Source organism: Mirounga angustirostris, unplaced genomic scaffold, assembly GCF_029215605.1.
Source record: "Mirounga angustirostris isolate CCGP_5_RB_7025 unplaced genomic scaffold, mMirAng1.0.hap1 SCAF_11, whole genome shotgun sequence".
Lineage (NCBI taxonomy): Eukaryota > Metazoa > Chordata > Mammalia > Carnivora > Phocidae > Mirounga > Mirounga angustirostris.
The window spans coordinates 17,648,694-17,664,104 of NW_026991719.1; the positions used below are offsets into that span (position 1 = coordinate 17,648,694).

At 45.9% G+C, this 15,411-nt stretch overlaps 2 protein-coding genes across 5 annotated transcripts in view; one reads left to right on the plus strand and one right to left on the minus strand.

Moving 5' to 3' along the window:
- Window positions 1-9,502, plus strand: part of CNKSR2 (connector enhancer of kinase suppressor of Ras 2) — a 275,032-nt gene extending 265,530 nt beyond the window's left edge. For all 4 annotated transcript variants that reach the window (XM_045875847.3, XM_045875864.3, XM_045875838.3 and 1 more), the window contains 2 exons: window positions 4,585-4,781; window positions 7,433-9,502. In XM_045875847.3, coding sequence (XP_045731803.1) covers window positions 4,585-4,781; window positions 7,433-7,648 — 413 coding nt within the window. In that variant the 3' untranslated portion in view covers window positions 7,649-9,502. The remainder of the gene's footprint in view (window positions 1-4,584; window positions 4,782-7,432) is intronic.
- A 269-nt stretch (window positions 9,503-9,771) lies between these two features.
- KLHL34 (kelch like family member 34) lies at window positions 9,772-13,991 on the minus strand. The gene is made up of 2 exons (XM_045875813.3): window positions 13,880-13,991; window positions 9,772-13,550 (listed from the first exon to the last, which is right to left on the minus strand). The coding sequence occupies exon 2, from the start codon at window positions 12,932-12,934 to the stop codon at window positions 10,982-10,984; it is 1,953 nt and encodes a 650-aa protein (XP_045731769.1). The 5' UTR covers window positions 12,935-13,550; window positions 13,880-13,991; the 3' UTR covers window positions 9,772-10,981.
- Window positions 13,992-15,411: the final 1,420 nt, after the last annotated feature.

Here is a 15,411-nt window from a genome sequence, read left to right on the forward strand (position 1 = left end):
TGGAAGGAACAACTGTTTCCACGAGGACATCATTGTCCAATTTTAAAAAGAGCACAGTTCCCTTCCAAAACATGTCCCAGAAACGGTTATCCGTTGTTGGCTTGCTTCTTCAAGAGCCCCCCGTTGGTATACGCATCGCGTTCTGTTTGGTTTTCATGTGCTCCTCTCTCCTTCAACATTGTCATTGCAGGGGCAGGGAGACGGGGAGGGCACCAGAAGGAAGTTTTAGGTCTCCAAATTCGTATTCTGCTCTCCTTCATGTTCGCCAAAGAAACCTGAACGAAATCACACAATAAACTGTCATAACAATTACACAGTCACAGAATAGGGAGCCCTCTTTGGAGTACTTCATGTATAAAGTAGAGGAAACCATCACTCACTTGAAACGTTGGGTGCAAAAGGCACCGTGCCTGGGAGAAGAGTGGGAAATGCAAATGAGAGGGAGGTGTACTCTGCCCGGGGAGAGTCACAGTCTCGGTCTCGGTACATATGGGGCCATTAGGTACAGGAGGAAAAAACACTGGAATTTCTCCTCAGGTTTTCTAACTCGTCCTTTCGAATTTATTTTCTGTGTCTGTTTTATAACATGCATATCTATTAACATACAATAATACATGTATGTAAGTTATCAACAATGGAAGTGTTTTAACTGGTAAAGAGGAACAATCAAAAAAGTTTGGAAACCACTGAACATGAATGTAGGGAAATACGTCAACCAAAGACCTTTTAGTATCTGAGAGAGGCATTATCATCTGCTAATAAGCCATTTGCCAGAAAGTTTCAACAAACTACGTATTATTTTGCGTTAGCTAATGTTTTCCCTTGAGCTTTGTTTTTTATCACCACCCGGAAGTCATGTGCAACCTGAAACAACCGGACAGTGAATCGTTGTGATACCACATTCCTAGAGTCACCATATTCCATAGTGTAGTTAGAGTAGAAATGAGACCATAGAGGGTCTTCTTTCACCCCTGCCAAGTAGGACACAGCCAGAAATGACCCCCCCCACCCCGCAACGCAGAATACAAGTTGATCCATCAGTAACTTCACTGTGATCCTCAGATTATCAGCCAATGAAATTTTATATCGGAAAGACAACTTTGTATGTTCACTTTGCTTTAATAAAATTGGAAGAGTATGTCATCTGATACAGGACTAATTTACACATTGTGAACATAAATAAAATTTGGGAGGGAATTTCTTCCTCCACAGACCCAGAATTCCTGAGTAAACTGGATACAAATTAAAATTTCATTGTAGCAGCGATACACATCCTCATTAGGAATTGCAGAAGGTTCCTATATACGTCCTGTGGTTCGCATGTGGTCTTCTACACTTTGCCAACTTTCAGAAAACATTCTTTCAAATTGCAAATTGCCAGCGCTCCAAATGGCTGAACTGGTACATTGAAGGAAAGTCAGTTGGGAAGCCGAACTCAAAAACTGCTTGCCTCATCTTCCAAAGCAAGCCTCGCCTAGAGGAAGAAAAGCCGAAGTTTACAAAAGAGAAACCAGAAGAGAAGTGAGAGGAAGAAGAAGAAGAGGGCAAGAAGAGAAGAAAATAAAGGTGCTTTCATATTCTCAGTTGCAACAGTAGCCCCAGTTGACTTAATTGGTATTCTTCTGAGAAAAAAAATCAAGGAAACCAAATGAAAATTATAAAAGAAAATAAAGGTCTGTTTTTGTCTTGAATGTTGAGTTCTGTGTTGTTTTGACCGTTGAGCACAGTGAATCAGATTTATAATGTCACTTTGCTCCTCACCCCCGTCCTTTGGAAATAAAAGGACTCCTTGTCCAGTCTTAAAATGTTAAGTAATTGGTGGCATTTTGTGGTAGCCTGGCATCTCAATCCCTCATCCTTTCTCATCCCACTACTGTGTCCTGTGGTGTTGCATATGTGTATGATGTGTATGGATTGGGGGGAAGGGAGCCTTACTTATCTCTAGTAGGAGCCGCACTATTCCACTAATATGCTTGGAAATGTTTCTGTGTTCCGTCCCATTGTGATTCCTTGTTCAGATGTGCTGCCCAGAGATAAATCTATACTGAATTCTTCTTAAAAGCTGTCAAACCAGAGTCTTCGCAGAATTATGTTGTCCTTTAACGGCAAGGAGGGGGAAAAACGTTTCCATTTGTATTTATTTAATAGCTGTGTGTGTCAGTTTTTAATATTAAGTCTTTACTTATCCTTCTTAAAGTAGGACCACATTGAAATTTTACAAAAAAGCCAATCCCCTGGCCCAGGATTCCACAAACTTTAAGAACTGGGGAGAAAGAAAACTGCGCAAGAATGTTTTTAAACAAAATATATACTCCCTACAGTATTAGGTAGTTATCTTAAAATAAAAATTTACTATATAAAATATAAAAAATATTTCTGCCTCCCTTAAATCCTCAAACTACATTCTGAATCCCTTTTTTTTCTTCACATTCTTTCAAAAACTGAAAAGCTACTAATCCATTAGGCCACCTGATACAGTAACCACGGTAATACACATCAGTTAGGCCTCCCACCCACCCGCCGCCCGCCGCCGCCCTCCCCCCAGCTCTATGAAATTACATCTGGCTTTAGAGGCAGTCTTGCCCTGAGGCACAAAGAATGATGACTACCCAATAATTCCTCAGGGTCTTTTCTTGGCCTATGATGTATGAAATGGAATTATGCTCTTCCAATGTATCCTTGTTTTTACAACTCCCCTTTAGTTACTCTCAATGACCTTATGATTTTGTGCCTTCCTGGCTTCAAACCATCCTCAATCAAAATTCCCTATCTTATTTCGATCTTGCTCTTAAGCCCCAAAGCAGTTCCTCCTTTTCACAGTCCTCCATTCACCCGTCCTTCAAAATCCTCTAGGTGTTGCCGACATCCAAGGATGAGCCAACAGAGCATTAAAAAGCTGTTGTTTAAAAGGGATTTTTGTATGTTTATAGTTCTAACTTAGGCATCTGATTAGGAAGTTAAAAATTCGTTAGAGAGGGATTAATGATAGCGTGTGCTGATGATAACAAGGAACTTTCTAATGGAAGGACTCAATAACCGTACCGACCATTAGTTGCTAACCTCTGCAGCAACGCCAAAAATTGAATATGAAACTGAGAATGAAGCTACTTTTTACTGCTAAAGGGGATCCTTTCAAGTTAAGGTACTGTGTTTATGGGCTTTGGGGGCCGTTTTAGTGACACTCTCAGTTTTTTAGAATGCTGCTCTTGAAGGAATTCTCACAAATTCGTCCACGCCTACTGTTACGGACACAGTTCAAATGACCACTGACAAAATTGGCAGTATGGGATTCTTGTTAAAATCGTGGATTCTGAAGCCAGACTGCCCAGCTGCAATTCTGGCTCCACCACTTACACTTACTAAGTATGTCCTTGAGCAAGGTGCTTCCCTGCTATAAAATGAAAATCAAATAGATCTCCTCTCAGTATTGTGAGAATTAAGAGAGACCATGAATGTTAATCATTTACCCTTCTGCCTGGCACATATAAATGTTAACTGCTGTTATTAGCAACTAGCAATTAGGGAGTCTTTTTTTTTTTTTTTTTTTTTTTTTTAGCTATGTCAGAAAGCCTGAAATATTCACATGGACCATGGTGGAATGAACAACATTCCATGTTTACTCCTTGAGCCAATATAATTAGCATTCCTCAAATAGTACTCTTTGGCTCTCTATTAAAGGAAACTTGAGATAGCCCTAATCCTATCTACCTCTCAAAGCAAAATCCGAGTTTATCTTTTTTTATCATTATTGAGAAAGATATGACATCAGTAGTCAGACTATTAAAGAACAAGATGGGAGTTTGATTTATTCAAATAGATCTAAGATCCTTAACTGAACCAGTCTCTAATTTTTTTTCTCAAAAACATTTAATTGGAGTATTTCCTTCCTAGATCTTACAAATGCTAAGTAGCTTCTGCTAGTGTGTGCCAGATTTTTCCTTACATTTGCATATAAACATTCTCATATTTCATTTTAATGAAAGCATTATTATTAATGATAATTTATGATCATTTACTAGATTTACAATGTGGCAGGCATTACTATGGCAGTCACATGAAACCTAATAATCCTCTCTGATACATTATTGGAAGATTTTTATAATCAGATATACTCCAGTGAATGCCATTCCATCTTATGCAGTCTGGAACAATGTAAAAATCAGTTCATTCAGTATTGCTAAACCAAGAGAGCTCTATTAATCAGCACTTCTATGCTTCTCCGTATAATGATAAAGGGTATTCATTAATGTGTTAAAATATTATGTGCAGGATTGTTTCTGTGTTGTGTACCTTTTGTATTCTATCTTTGAATTTAATGGACTCAAGATATGTACGGCGATTTGCTATTAAGAGAATATTCTGTTAATTAAACATCATATTATTTGACCATTCTAAAAAATCTTACCTAATATAACTAGCAGCTGTGGGGTTTTTTGATGTAATATAGTGTTTTCCCAATCATTCATTATCTTGTTTTTCAGATGGTTTGGATTTTTTTTTTTTTAGTAGATTTTTGGAGTGTCCATGAACTGTCCATTACACTGGATTCATTTCTCTCTCTCTTTTTTTTTTTGGACATTACAGGTGAAAGTAGGGAAGAAAAGTTAGGAGATTCATTGCAAGATTTATACAGGGCATTGGAGCAAGCCAGTCTGTCACCGCTGGGAGAACACCGCATTTCAACCAAGATGGAATACAAGCTATCATTTATAAAGAGATGTAATGACCCTGTGATGAATGACAAACTACACAGGCTGAGAATTCTCAAAAGCACTTTAAAGGTAAGATACAAAATGGAAGGAGAAATTCCTTTCAAGAGATTCATTCTTGAGCTCAGTGGATTACCAGATACTCTAAATGAAGAAATACAAAATGGGGAGGTGGAGGGGAGGGCAGGTAAACAGGAAGAACCTGAAGCTGAGCTGTTCCTATAGCATCGTAAGTGCATTGGTAAAGAGGAAATAACCTTAACTTTTCATTACCATCTCAAAGCGTTGGCTAAATGTTATATGACCTAGTTCTAGGTGAAAACAGGATGTAATTGAAATTATTTTCAAAAATGTGGGGCTGGTGTTATTCCTCGGTCTTTCATTTTCCTAAGATAAATATGCCATGTAGTTATTAATATAGTTATTAAAAGAACACAGCATGCATGCAGAATGCAGTAGTGGGCCCTAAAAGGCTTTGAGATATTTCGTGAATATCTCCTGCAGCACATTTGGAGTGAAGCCACAGTGATTCATGTTCCGTGTACAAATGTTATAATTGTTCTATTTACGCTATCAGCTCCCAACTCACATGTTACTTTCTTATTCTACATTTCCATAAGGGCTTACATTACCTCCAGTCTCCTTATTATGCCACCCTTGGTTTGGGGAGGAGGTGGTAAAGAGAGGGGCGCAGAGAGGCAGAAAGTTGAAGAGGGAGGCAGACCACAGAGCCTCCTCACTGTGTGTGTCTGAGGGGAGAGGGCCTGTTACACAAATTCTCCCTAAGCGGGCCTTCCACCCTTGAAAAATCAAAAACAGAAAAGAACTACCGTACAGAGTCTGTGGTGCAGTAATTTCAGGAACCAGAAGGTCAAAGGGCTCCTTTGGGAAATAGTTCAAAGCCATAATGTGCTGCTGAGGTTTGGTGATTTTGAAGCATTGATGAGTACCAAAGAGATAAACAAAACAGAAAATGCATGATTTTAAAAAGTTTCCAGTAGCAAGCAGCCAAGTTTTCAGAGTCAATTCGCTTTCAGTTGGCATTCGTGCAAGCACTATTGCAAATCCATGGGACGACTTAATGGTCTTTTGGTAACTAAGGCCAGAATCTTAAAAAGAGCTCTAATATTCATAAGAATAATTCTGCTAGGGGCACCTGGGTGGCTCAGTCAGTTAAGCGTCCGACTCTTGATTTCGGCTCAGGGCATGATCGCAGGGTCCTGAAATCGAGCCCCGTGTCAGGCTCTGCACTCAGCCCAGAGTCTGCTTGTCCCTCTCCCTCTGCTCCTACCCCTCGTTCTCTCTCTCATAAATAAATAAAATCTTTAAAAAAAAAAAAAGAAGAAGAAGAAGAAGAATGTTTCTGCTGACCAGTCCTACTCCAAAGATGACCTCACCTTCCCACCTTACAGAGCACCCCACCCCATTCAGATCCAAACTGTCAGGTTGTGAAAACAGGCATTTTGAAGCTGGTCAGGCTCACATATTTTTAAAGACCTGCTTCTGTCTTGTTCTCTCAGCCCCTCACACCTGTCTTTTATGCTCTATATTCCCAAAAGCATTTACTTCCAGTAGCAAAGAATTTGAGCTCCTGCCAGTGTTCAGTTCACTGAGTATTGTGAATCACCGGGGGTGTGAGGCTGTGCTCCACTCTCTGGGGCAAAGATGATGAAAAGTCACTGTAAAGAAATGCCCCCTCGTTGATAAAACCGAACTACAGAGCCCTATTCTTTTTAGTGTGAGAAATTAACAGAGGATGGGAATCTCCATTAGGGAAGGATAACTGCCCAAGCAACCCTGGATGTGTGTACTCCCTGGAATTGTAACAGGCTGCTCACCGAGCGCAGGGCGACTCCCAACATCCTTGGCCCCAGCCCCGCTGTCCCCATCTGGCCCCAAGGACCAGAACAATTGCTTAGGCACCTTGCTGTCTTTCCCACCCAGCTCTCCCTTCCTACTTCCTGCAGAACATTCCCCAGACTTCCCTGCCCCATCTTTGAGCCCATAAAGACAGGCCTTAGCTTCTCAGACTGTCTTACCCCCTCATCTTCCATCCCCCTCGTCCCACCTGGAAGACTCACTTCTCCCACAGGAGACATCTGTGCTGTGTTGAGTTCTCCCATAATGAAGCTCATTCTTCAGCTGAGAGCCGGCCTCCAGCAGAGAAGGGAGGGCTCCTTTGCATTGCAGACCCCCAGTGCTGCAGGAAGGGAGCCGTGACATTCCTACAGCAAGAATTATATATTTGTGGTGACAGGAGGGCCATGCTCTCTCTCGTGCAAGTATGAGGAGCTAACCGTCTAGCAGGAAAGATAGGACTGTGCAAAAGTAACTCAAGACAGAGTATGTAGTAAGTCCACTCAGTGGCAGGAAAAAGAGGACGACATAAATGAGGGAGAAAACTTTTTTTTTTCGATTGTTGATGGAAATCTTTAAGAAATGGTAGGCATTTGAACTGGATCTTAAAGAATGAGGAACACTTCCATAGACAGAGATGGGAAACAAGACTGGCCCAGAGAAATGAACCACACGGAGTGGACAATACAGGCGTACCTTGGGTGTAGAAAAAAGTACACTAAGATTTGAATCTAAATAGCTGGGTTTGAGCATACCATACCGGAGCCGTTTGTTATGGGCTTCTTAAGATTTGCATGTTAACTTTTTATTTTAAATGTGAAAAAAGTCTATTCCAACTTAACTGTTGAATTCTTTTTGCTTTTCAGGCCAGAGAAGGGGAAGTAGCCATTATTGATAAAGTCCTAGACAATCCAGACTTGACATCTAAAGAATTCCAACAATGGAAGCAGATGTACCTGGATCTTTTCTTGGATATCTGTCAAAACACCACCTCAAATGACCCATTAAGTATTTCTTCTGAAGTAGATGCAATCACTTCCTCTCTCACACACACTCACTCGTACATTGAAACACATGTGTAAGTGTATTCTGCCCTCTGGCTATCTGGTACCTTCTGGTACTTTGAACAAGTATATGAGGTAGTTTTATATCAGTGTGTGGGACACTTGACAAGCTATACTTTAATGTTACCAAACTATATGAAACAAACCATATATGGTCATGATACCACTGTCTTTAATGAGCATTTGTATATTTTATATGCAACTAGTGCTCAGCTTATGTTTACCATGTGCAAAATCAACTGTCTTCAATGACTTAAAATTAACTTTTACAAACAACTCTGAAGACAGGTGGTCTTCAAGTAGTAAAACCACAAAAAGGCAGTTTTCTATCTAAGGTCATTTTTCTCCCTCTAAGTTAATTTTATATAAACAAGACTTCAAAAGTAAATCACATTTTTTCAGGTGCAGACATCCTTGTGGGTGGGAAAGAATTTAAACCTTTTTTATATTTATTAAAATGTTCTAAGGATTTTCTTAAACATTGCACAAAGTTTAATGCTGTAGTTTTATTTTTGTGAAATGTAGATGTGCATACAAGAGTTAAGCAAAATAGAGGAGCATCAACATAAGAAAAGTTCAGGTATCTAATATTCGTCTTAAAAGTCTGTTAACTTGTGAAAGCTGGTTAATGGAAATACTATTCCAAATCTGTGGGGACACTTAATGGTGTATCAGGGCAAAGCTTTGTAAGATGTTTTTGTAACTAAGACCAAAATTGAAGATAGAGCTGCTTTATTTTCTTGGTTTAAATCTTCCTTTATTTTTGTAGTGATGAAATGCTGATTGTGTACAGAGGAATTTGAGAGTGGATTTTGTAAAACACAGCTAATTTGCCCAGAAAGGCAGCTAACAGATATATATATATAAAATTTCAGCCCAAACTCATGTTTTTAAACTCCTGCTCCTAAAAAACAAGGGATAAACTGAAACGAATCACCTTTCCAGTTAGTTTCCAGTTTTCTCCCTAGCCCATTAATTAAACTTACATAATTATATTTCAGGCAGGGAAGTAAAATACTTTTAGTTACAGGACAATGTGTGTTCTAATGTAGACAACAATGTTGAAAAATAAAAAATGTGCCTCTCTCCCGAGGAGCAAGAGGATAATGGTCATTCAGAGATGTATTACACTGAATTATATGAGAGAAAGAATTTCCAGAGGTTTTTCCTAGCTTCATGAATTGTTTCTATAGAGTGGATGAAGTCTGTGAGAAAGTCCTCTTCATATGTTTTCCATTTATAAGTATCTCGTTTTTTGAAAGTGACCACAGCATGATAATGACTGTGCTGCATAACGTACAAATCACAATTTGCTGTTTGTTTGGGTTTTTCAGGAGGAGGAAGGGACCCTCCTTCACTATTCTGTATCCTAAAATCTACTTCTAATCAGCTTTATACTGTTGCCTGTACAGCTCAGTGAATGTACTTTCATCTCTAAGAGTTCAGATAGATGCCAGTGAATATTTCTGCTGTAGAGGAGAAAGTAAAAACTCCACAGCAGGGGTTTTTTCGTTGCTTTTGAAACCAACATTGAATCACTATCGTTTTGCAGACTTTGCACACTGTAGGAGAGTGGCCTTTCTACAGCACATTTTCAGTAATCCTATATTTAGTCAAAATGGATGAGAAATCACGTATTAATGTTTGTATGGAATTTGGGGTCTAGTGTAATATTTTTATCATTTAAAAAAAACCTATTTGTAAAAACATTTATTTACTGCATGGATATTGACGTACATTAAATTTGTGGAATTTTGTATATGTTAAAAAACAAAACGAAACAAAACAAAAAAAAAAACCTCTTGTCCTAAAATGAAGTGTGCTTGTTACAGGTGTTTAGACTTGTTGATGTTTACTAGACCAAATGTGTACATTCACTTAAAAATATCTGTACCTGATGGATGTGTCATGAATACAGTGGCAAGGTTGTGCCCTGTATAGAACGAGCAGTTGACGGAAAGACTAGCTGTGTTGCTACTAAGCAGCTTTTACTTTTGTAAAGTCAGCTCTGTTGTTTTAAATGGTAAAAATTAAACTAATGAATTTTAAAAGACTCGTGACTAGCTTAGCATGAAAGAGACCTTTTAACACTATATTTATCTGTACATTTTATTGCATTAGTTTCAAATCTAGGAGAGAGGCAGCACTGTAAACTGAAGTGAAATAAATTTAGCTCTTAATGAATCCTTATAAGGCACCTACTTTATTCATACAGAGTCCTCACCACATTTCTTTGAGACCCAATCACAGAGCCGCCCTCCCCTGACCCCCTTCCCTAGTCACGAGTTGTAACTTTGCCACTCCATCCGTGGTCCAAGCCAGAAGCAGCAGCTGTTCCGTGTGTGTGTGTGTGCAAGGATCTTTTCTGAGACCCTGCAAAATCAAACTCCTTTCCCATTTAGCTGACACAAACTTGAGAATTTCACCCACTCTTTCCTTTCTGTTGATTCTTGGGAAGTTGGGGAGGAGGGACCGCCAAAAATGTGTTGTGTGTGTGTGTGTGTGTGTGTTTTAACAAATATAACCGACAGCATGTCTGCAGAATGAACTTTTAAAGAAAATGAAAGAAATAAGTTTGGGTCTTGCTCGATGTTCCACGTAACCAGAAGAACCTGATTATTATGGCTAAGGACTGCTGAAATAAAACTGAAAACCAATGAACTGCCTAAAGCCAGGGCAAAAGCGGGCTAGGGGTAAGAATGAGGAACAGAAAAACTTAACCTAGGATATTTTGTCAAAAAAAAAAAAAAGTGCTTTCCTAGAGATTTTTTTCCCTCTCAGTTCTACATTTATATTAAACCATCGAGCAGAACTGTAAACATAGTTCTGAATCATAAAATCATAGTTCTCCTTACAAGGACTTCATGCTATTTAATGAAGGCACTTTCCCTTCACTATTTATTCAGATAATGCCATCTTTTTCCGACTATTTATTACAGCCTTTATAGCTAACAATTTCCCGGCTTTTATATATAACTTCTTGTGGTACATTTGGCCTTGCTTGTTTGGCACAAAAGTAATCACTGTTTAGCACCGAGGGCAACACTTTAACTATAAGAGGGAAAACAGGGCCGTATTTTCTTTTCAAAAGTCCATCTCTCGACCAGCATGAGTCTTCCTAGAAATCCCCAGCTCACTGAAGCCAATTCAAATATCCTGTTTTGATCCCTCCTGTCTCCCATTCTCAGCTTACGGGGCATTGTTCCTCTTCGACCAAGCCCTTGTTTGCATCCTTAAACTTCAGAAGCCGCTCCGCTCGCAGAGTCCCATTCTTAGGAAAAGCCCACCCACGCGTTACTCTGTAAGCCTGCTCAAGTGCGACTTTTTCTCCTCTGTCGTCCGGACACTGCACTAACCCATTAAGCCCCGCACTAAATCTGGCGCCTCTCCGAGCCCTCCCTCCCTCTCCTCATCCCCACCCTCAGCCAGCTGCAGCACTGCGCACTGGAGGCCGTTCCAGGCCCAGGGCAGCGCGCAGCCAATGTCCTCCCAGCGGTCCAGGTCGAGGTCATAGCCCACCACGTTGCGGGTAGGCACCTGCCGGGAGTCCCGCCACTTGAGGCCACCCAGCAGCAGCGCCGTCTCCTCCACCACGGCCAGCCCATAGCAGAAGCGGTCATAGGGTAGCGGCCGCAGCCGAGTCCACTGGTCCGTGCCGGGGTCGTAGCGTTCGATCTCAGAGAAGGGCTCATAGCGCCCCAGAAAGGCGAACACCGCGCCGCGCAGCGCAGCCATATGGTGCCCGAAGCGGGCCGTGCTCATGGGCGCCCTCTTGCTCCACGCTCGCTCCCCAGGGCCCAGGGCGTACACGTCCCGCAGGCTGCTCGCGCCGCCCTCGCCTCTTCCCGCCTTACCCCCCGAGATGTACACGACGCCGCGGTCCCCGACGGCCCCCGCGTGGCCGTGCAGCGCCCGCGGCAGTGCCCCGGCCGCCGTCCAGCGGTCCCGGCGCAGGTCATACATCTCTACGGACGCCAGCGCCTGGCCGTCCGCGCCCAGACCCCCGACAGCCAGGAGCCCCTCGCCCACGGCGCCGCACCAGAAATGGGCCCGCGCCTCCCGCATAGCGGGCACCGCCGTCCAAGCGTGGAAACGCGGGTCGTAACGGTGCACTTGGGCCGTGACCGCGCGCACGCCGTCTGCCATGGGTGAGGAGGCGCCATCAGAGAGACTCTCCCCGCCCAGGACGAACAGGAAATTGCCTGCGGTGCACACGCTGTGCCCCAGTAGCGGTGCAGGCAGCCGCGTGAGACTGCGCCAGCGGTGGTTGTACACGTCGAAGGCCACCACGTCCTGGGTGAACTCCCAGTCCTCCTCCTCCTCTTCCAACTGCTCATCTTCCTCGTCCTCCTCCTCCTCCTCTGGCTCCGCCGCGGCGCCCCTGCCCCTGGCTACCGCCCGGGGGACCACGACCTCCTCGGTCACCGCCTCCCGTGCCCTGCGCCCCCCTACCAACAAGATGCGGGTTTGGGGACTCCGGACGCTGGTCTGCTCGCCCTGCAAGAGCGGCTGGCGGGAGGGCGCCGTGTGGTAGTTGAGGGCCTGGATGATGAGGCCCTTGACCCGGGCGGGCAGGACGAGGCCGGAGCCCGAGTACACGCGCCGCAGCACGTCGGCGGGTACTAGGCCGAAGCGAACGCGCTCGAGCAGCGAGGCGCAGTGGGCCAGGCGTTCGGCCTCGGGCTCCTGCCTCAGCCAGGCCAGTGCCAGACCCAGCAGCCAGGCCTCAGGCACCCGCGCCACGTCGGGGGCACCCAACACAGCCTTGAGTGACGTGGGGTTCAGCTCCAGCAGCCCCGTGGGGCCCGCGCCGCGCAGCAGCAGCTCGCGCAGGTGGCGCACGATGCAGCTCTCCGCGGCGCCCAACGTGTGCGCCAGGCCGAAGCGCGCCGCCACGTTGGCGGCGAAGCAGCAGTTCTCGGGCGCCAGCTGGCGCTCCAGGTAGCGGCCGCACAGCCCCAGTGCCTCGGTCACCTGCAGGTAGCTGGCGGCCTCCAGCGTGTCTCCCACCGTGTCCATGGAGAGCGGCAGCCAGGCGGTGTAAATGAAGTCCAGCAAGCGCTGCAGGCCGGCAGCCGACGGCACGTGTAAGTGGATCACGCTGGCCCTGGATTCCCGGGTGTGGCTCTTGAACAGGGCCCTAAAGTAGTCGCTGGAACACGCGAGCAGCGACCTATGCGCCGGGAACTCGCTGCCCTCGGCCTCCAGCGTCACATCGCACAGGAAGCCCTCGGCGCGCAGGGCCTGATAGCCAGTGAGCACGGCGCCGCCATGAGCTTTACAGTAAGATAGGAAGTAACTCATGATGTCCAGGGCGGGAAGCGGCCCGGCCGGGCTGGAGCCCACCGGGCACGGCCAGAGGCATCTCGGGGCACAGCGCCCCAGGGCCCCCTACGCGAGCCCCAGAGCCCCTAGCAGGGGCGCATTTTTGCCTACTCAGCTTAAAGCCCAGGGCTCCTTCATCCAGGCCTGCAGATATCCCTGTACCCCTCTCGGAGCAAACCCGGTAGGGTTTCCAGAAGCTCCCAGTAGCGGAGGTCACGGAGTTCGGAGTCTTCCGGAGGGAGCAGGGTTTGCTTTTGGCTGCTGCCGAGGCTGCCAGCGCGTTGCCCAAGGCCCCCTCCCCGTCCCAGTTTGGGGAGCCCACACCTGCGCGCCCGGGGCCGCGGTGGCCATGCACCATCACCTGGAAGGGCCGAGCTGTGGGTAGACTGATTCTGAGGGGTGCTGGATCTCCGACGGCGCTGATGCGCGGATGTGGCCCGGCTCGGGGCGTCCCGGGAGTGCGGGGCGAGGGCTCTGGCCTCCCGGAGGTGGACGAGGAGGACGGACACTGCGGGCACCCGCGAGGGCCGGGGACAACTGGGTATGGGGCGGAGAGGGGGGTGAGCTTGTTCCGCGCGGAGGATCAAATCAAAGCCTGGGGGATTAAGGAGGGGGGGGCGCAGGTCAGCGCGGCGGGTCGGAGGCATGATTGGGCGCCGTACATAACATGCCGGTAGCTCACAGCGACAGGAATAGCGCGCGGCCGCGGCCTCCCCAGCGCGCCCCGCCCCGCGCCGCGCCCCGGCTGCTGGCCGCGAACCCAGGGCCGGGGCGCTGGAAGGAGCGGCCCGGGCCTGGGACCTGACTCCGGTGACCCGACGAGCCGCCGGTCACCGGGAGGGGGGGGGGGGCGGGTCTCGAGAACTCGGCTAGGGTTGCGGGTGGCGCTCACTGGAGGGGCACGAGTCGCCGGGGACCCTGTACCTGGTGGTGTCTGGGGAGAGGCGGCCGGCTGGGCCGGAGGAGTGTCGACTCCCTGGTGCACTTGTGCCTGGGAAAGAAGCCCCTGGCTCGAAACTTTCTGCTTTGAGAAGGCCCTAATTAATCTGGCGGGGGCGGGGATTAAGCGGCGACTTTGCGCGCTGACACCCAGGAGGCCGCTGCGCGGAGGGGAGCTACTGGCGGGAACCACGCCCGGGGGAATCTGGGCTCCCCGCCAGCGGCGCTTGGTAACATGCCCCTCACCGGGACTCGCCCTTTCGAGATGCTGGGCCTACTCTGCGCCCTTCCTGAGGCGGCCCGCGTCTCCTGGGCTGGCTTGTCTCACGTTCTGCGCTGGGGAATTTGCTCCCACCCCCGCTCCCTGACCCCAGCCGAGTTCTCCCTTCCTGTTCTTGGATCCTGCCCAACCCATCCCTTAGCAAAGTGGACAAGGAGATTGGGTTTTCTGCCTTTGAATGACCACTTCCTTTAAGAAGATAATTCGTTCCAGTTTCTTTCCCTGACTTTTCAGACTGTGATCTAATTAATGTCTGCTACATCTTCAATGCCGGGACAGGATAATGGGCAGTAAGGTCTCAAAGCTTGGTAGAGGCTAGAGGTTCGTAGGGCCCCTTTTCATGAAGTTATTTATAAGATGCACCCAGCACAGAAATGATGACTAAAACCACCCAATCTTGAGACATTAGGAAAGCATTTCTCCATCTCCTCCATCCTGCTCTTAAGTAACTAAATGATTAATATAACTGTTCTTTCTTGCCAATTTGGAGCTTCTGTGTTTTGCTTTCATCTAGAATTGATTTTTCTATTTTCTAATGCAACTCTTCTGGCAATCTGTTTTAAGTGAACCTTTTGAGGGCATCTGAAATAACTTGCATTTCTTTTTTTTTTTTTTAAAGATTTTATTTATTTATTCGACAGAGAGAGAGACACAGCGAGAGAGGGAACACAAGCAGGGGGAGTGGGAGAGGGAGAAGCAGGCTTCCCGCGGAGCAGGGAGCCCGATGTGGGGCTCGATCCCAGGACCCTGGGATCATGACCTGAGCCGAAGGCGGAAGGTTAACGACTGAGCCACCCAGGCGCCCCAATAACTTGCATTTCTGACAGTTGGGTTGTGTTTCATTAAAAAAAGAAGAAGAAGAAGTCCAAGGAAGTATAAAAATGTATCTCTTTCTGCCTCATATGCCATCCGTACTTAAAAGGTCTCCAATTAGAATTCTTAAAGTGCATAAAAATATTAGTAAAATGATCCTGCTTTCTTGTCAAAGATGGAATTGCTTTATGACTTAAATTAGCCAAATTATAAAATGCAGGCAGAGGCTCAAGTTAAGGGCTTGCTTAAACTCCAGAGGCTAAAAATACTCCAATTTGAATTCCTAATGTTAAAACTACAGATGGATTCAGGCGGGGTGCTGGTTGGTTTTTCTTTTTTAAGTACTAAAATTCTTAGTTCAAAAATAAAATACCAGTTTGGTTCAGTGTGCACAGACCCGAATGGTGAAATTAAATGGCCTTTA

Bases quoted from the DNA above. Each gene is read 5' to 3' on its own strand.
- KLHL34 (XM_045875813.3), bottom strand. From the start codon at position 12,934: ATGAGTTACTTCCTATCTTACTGTAAAGCTCATGGCGGCGCCGTGCTC.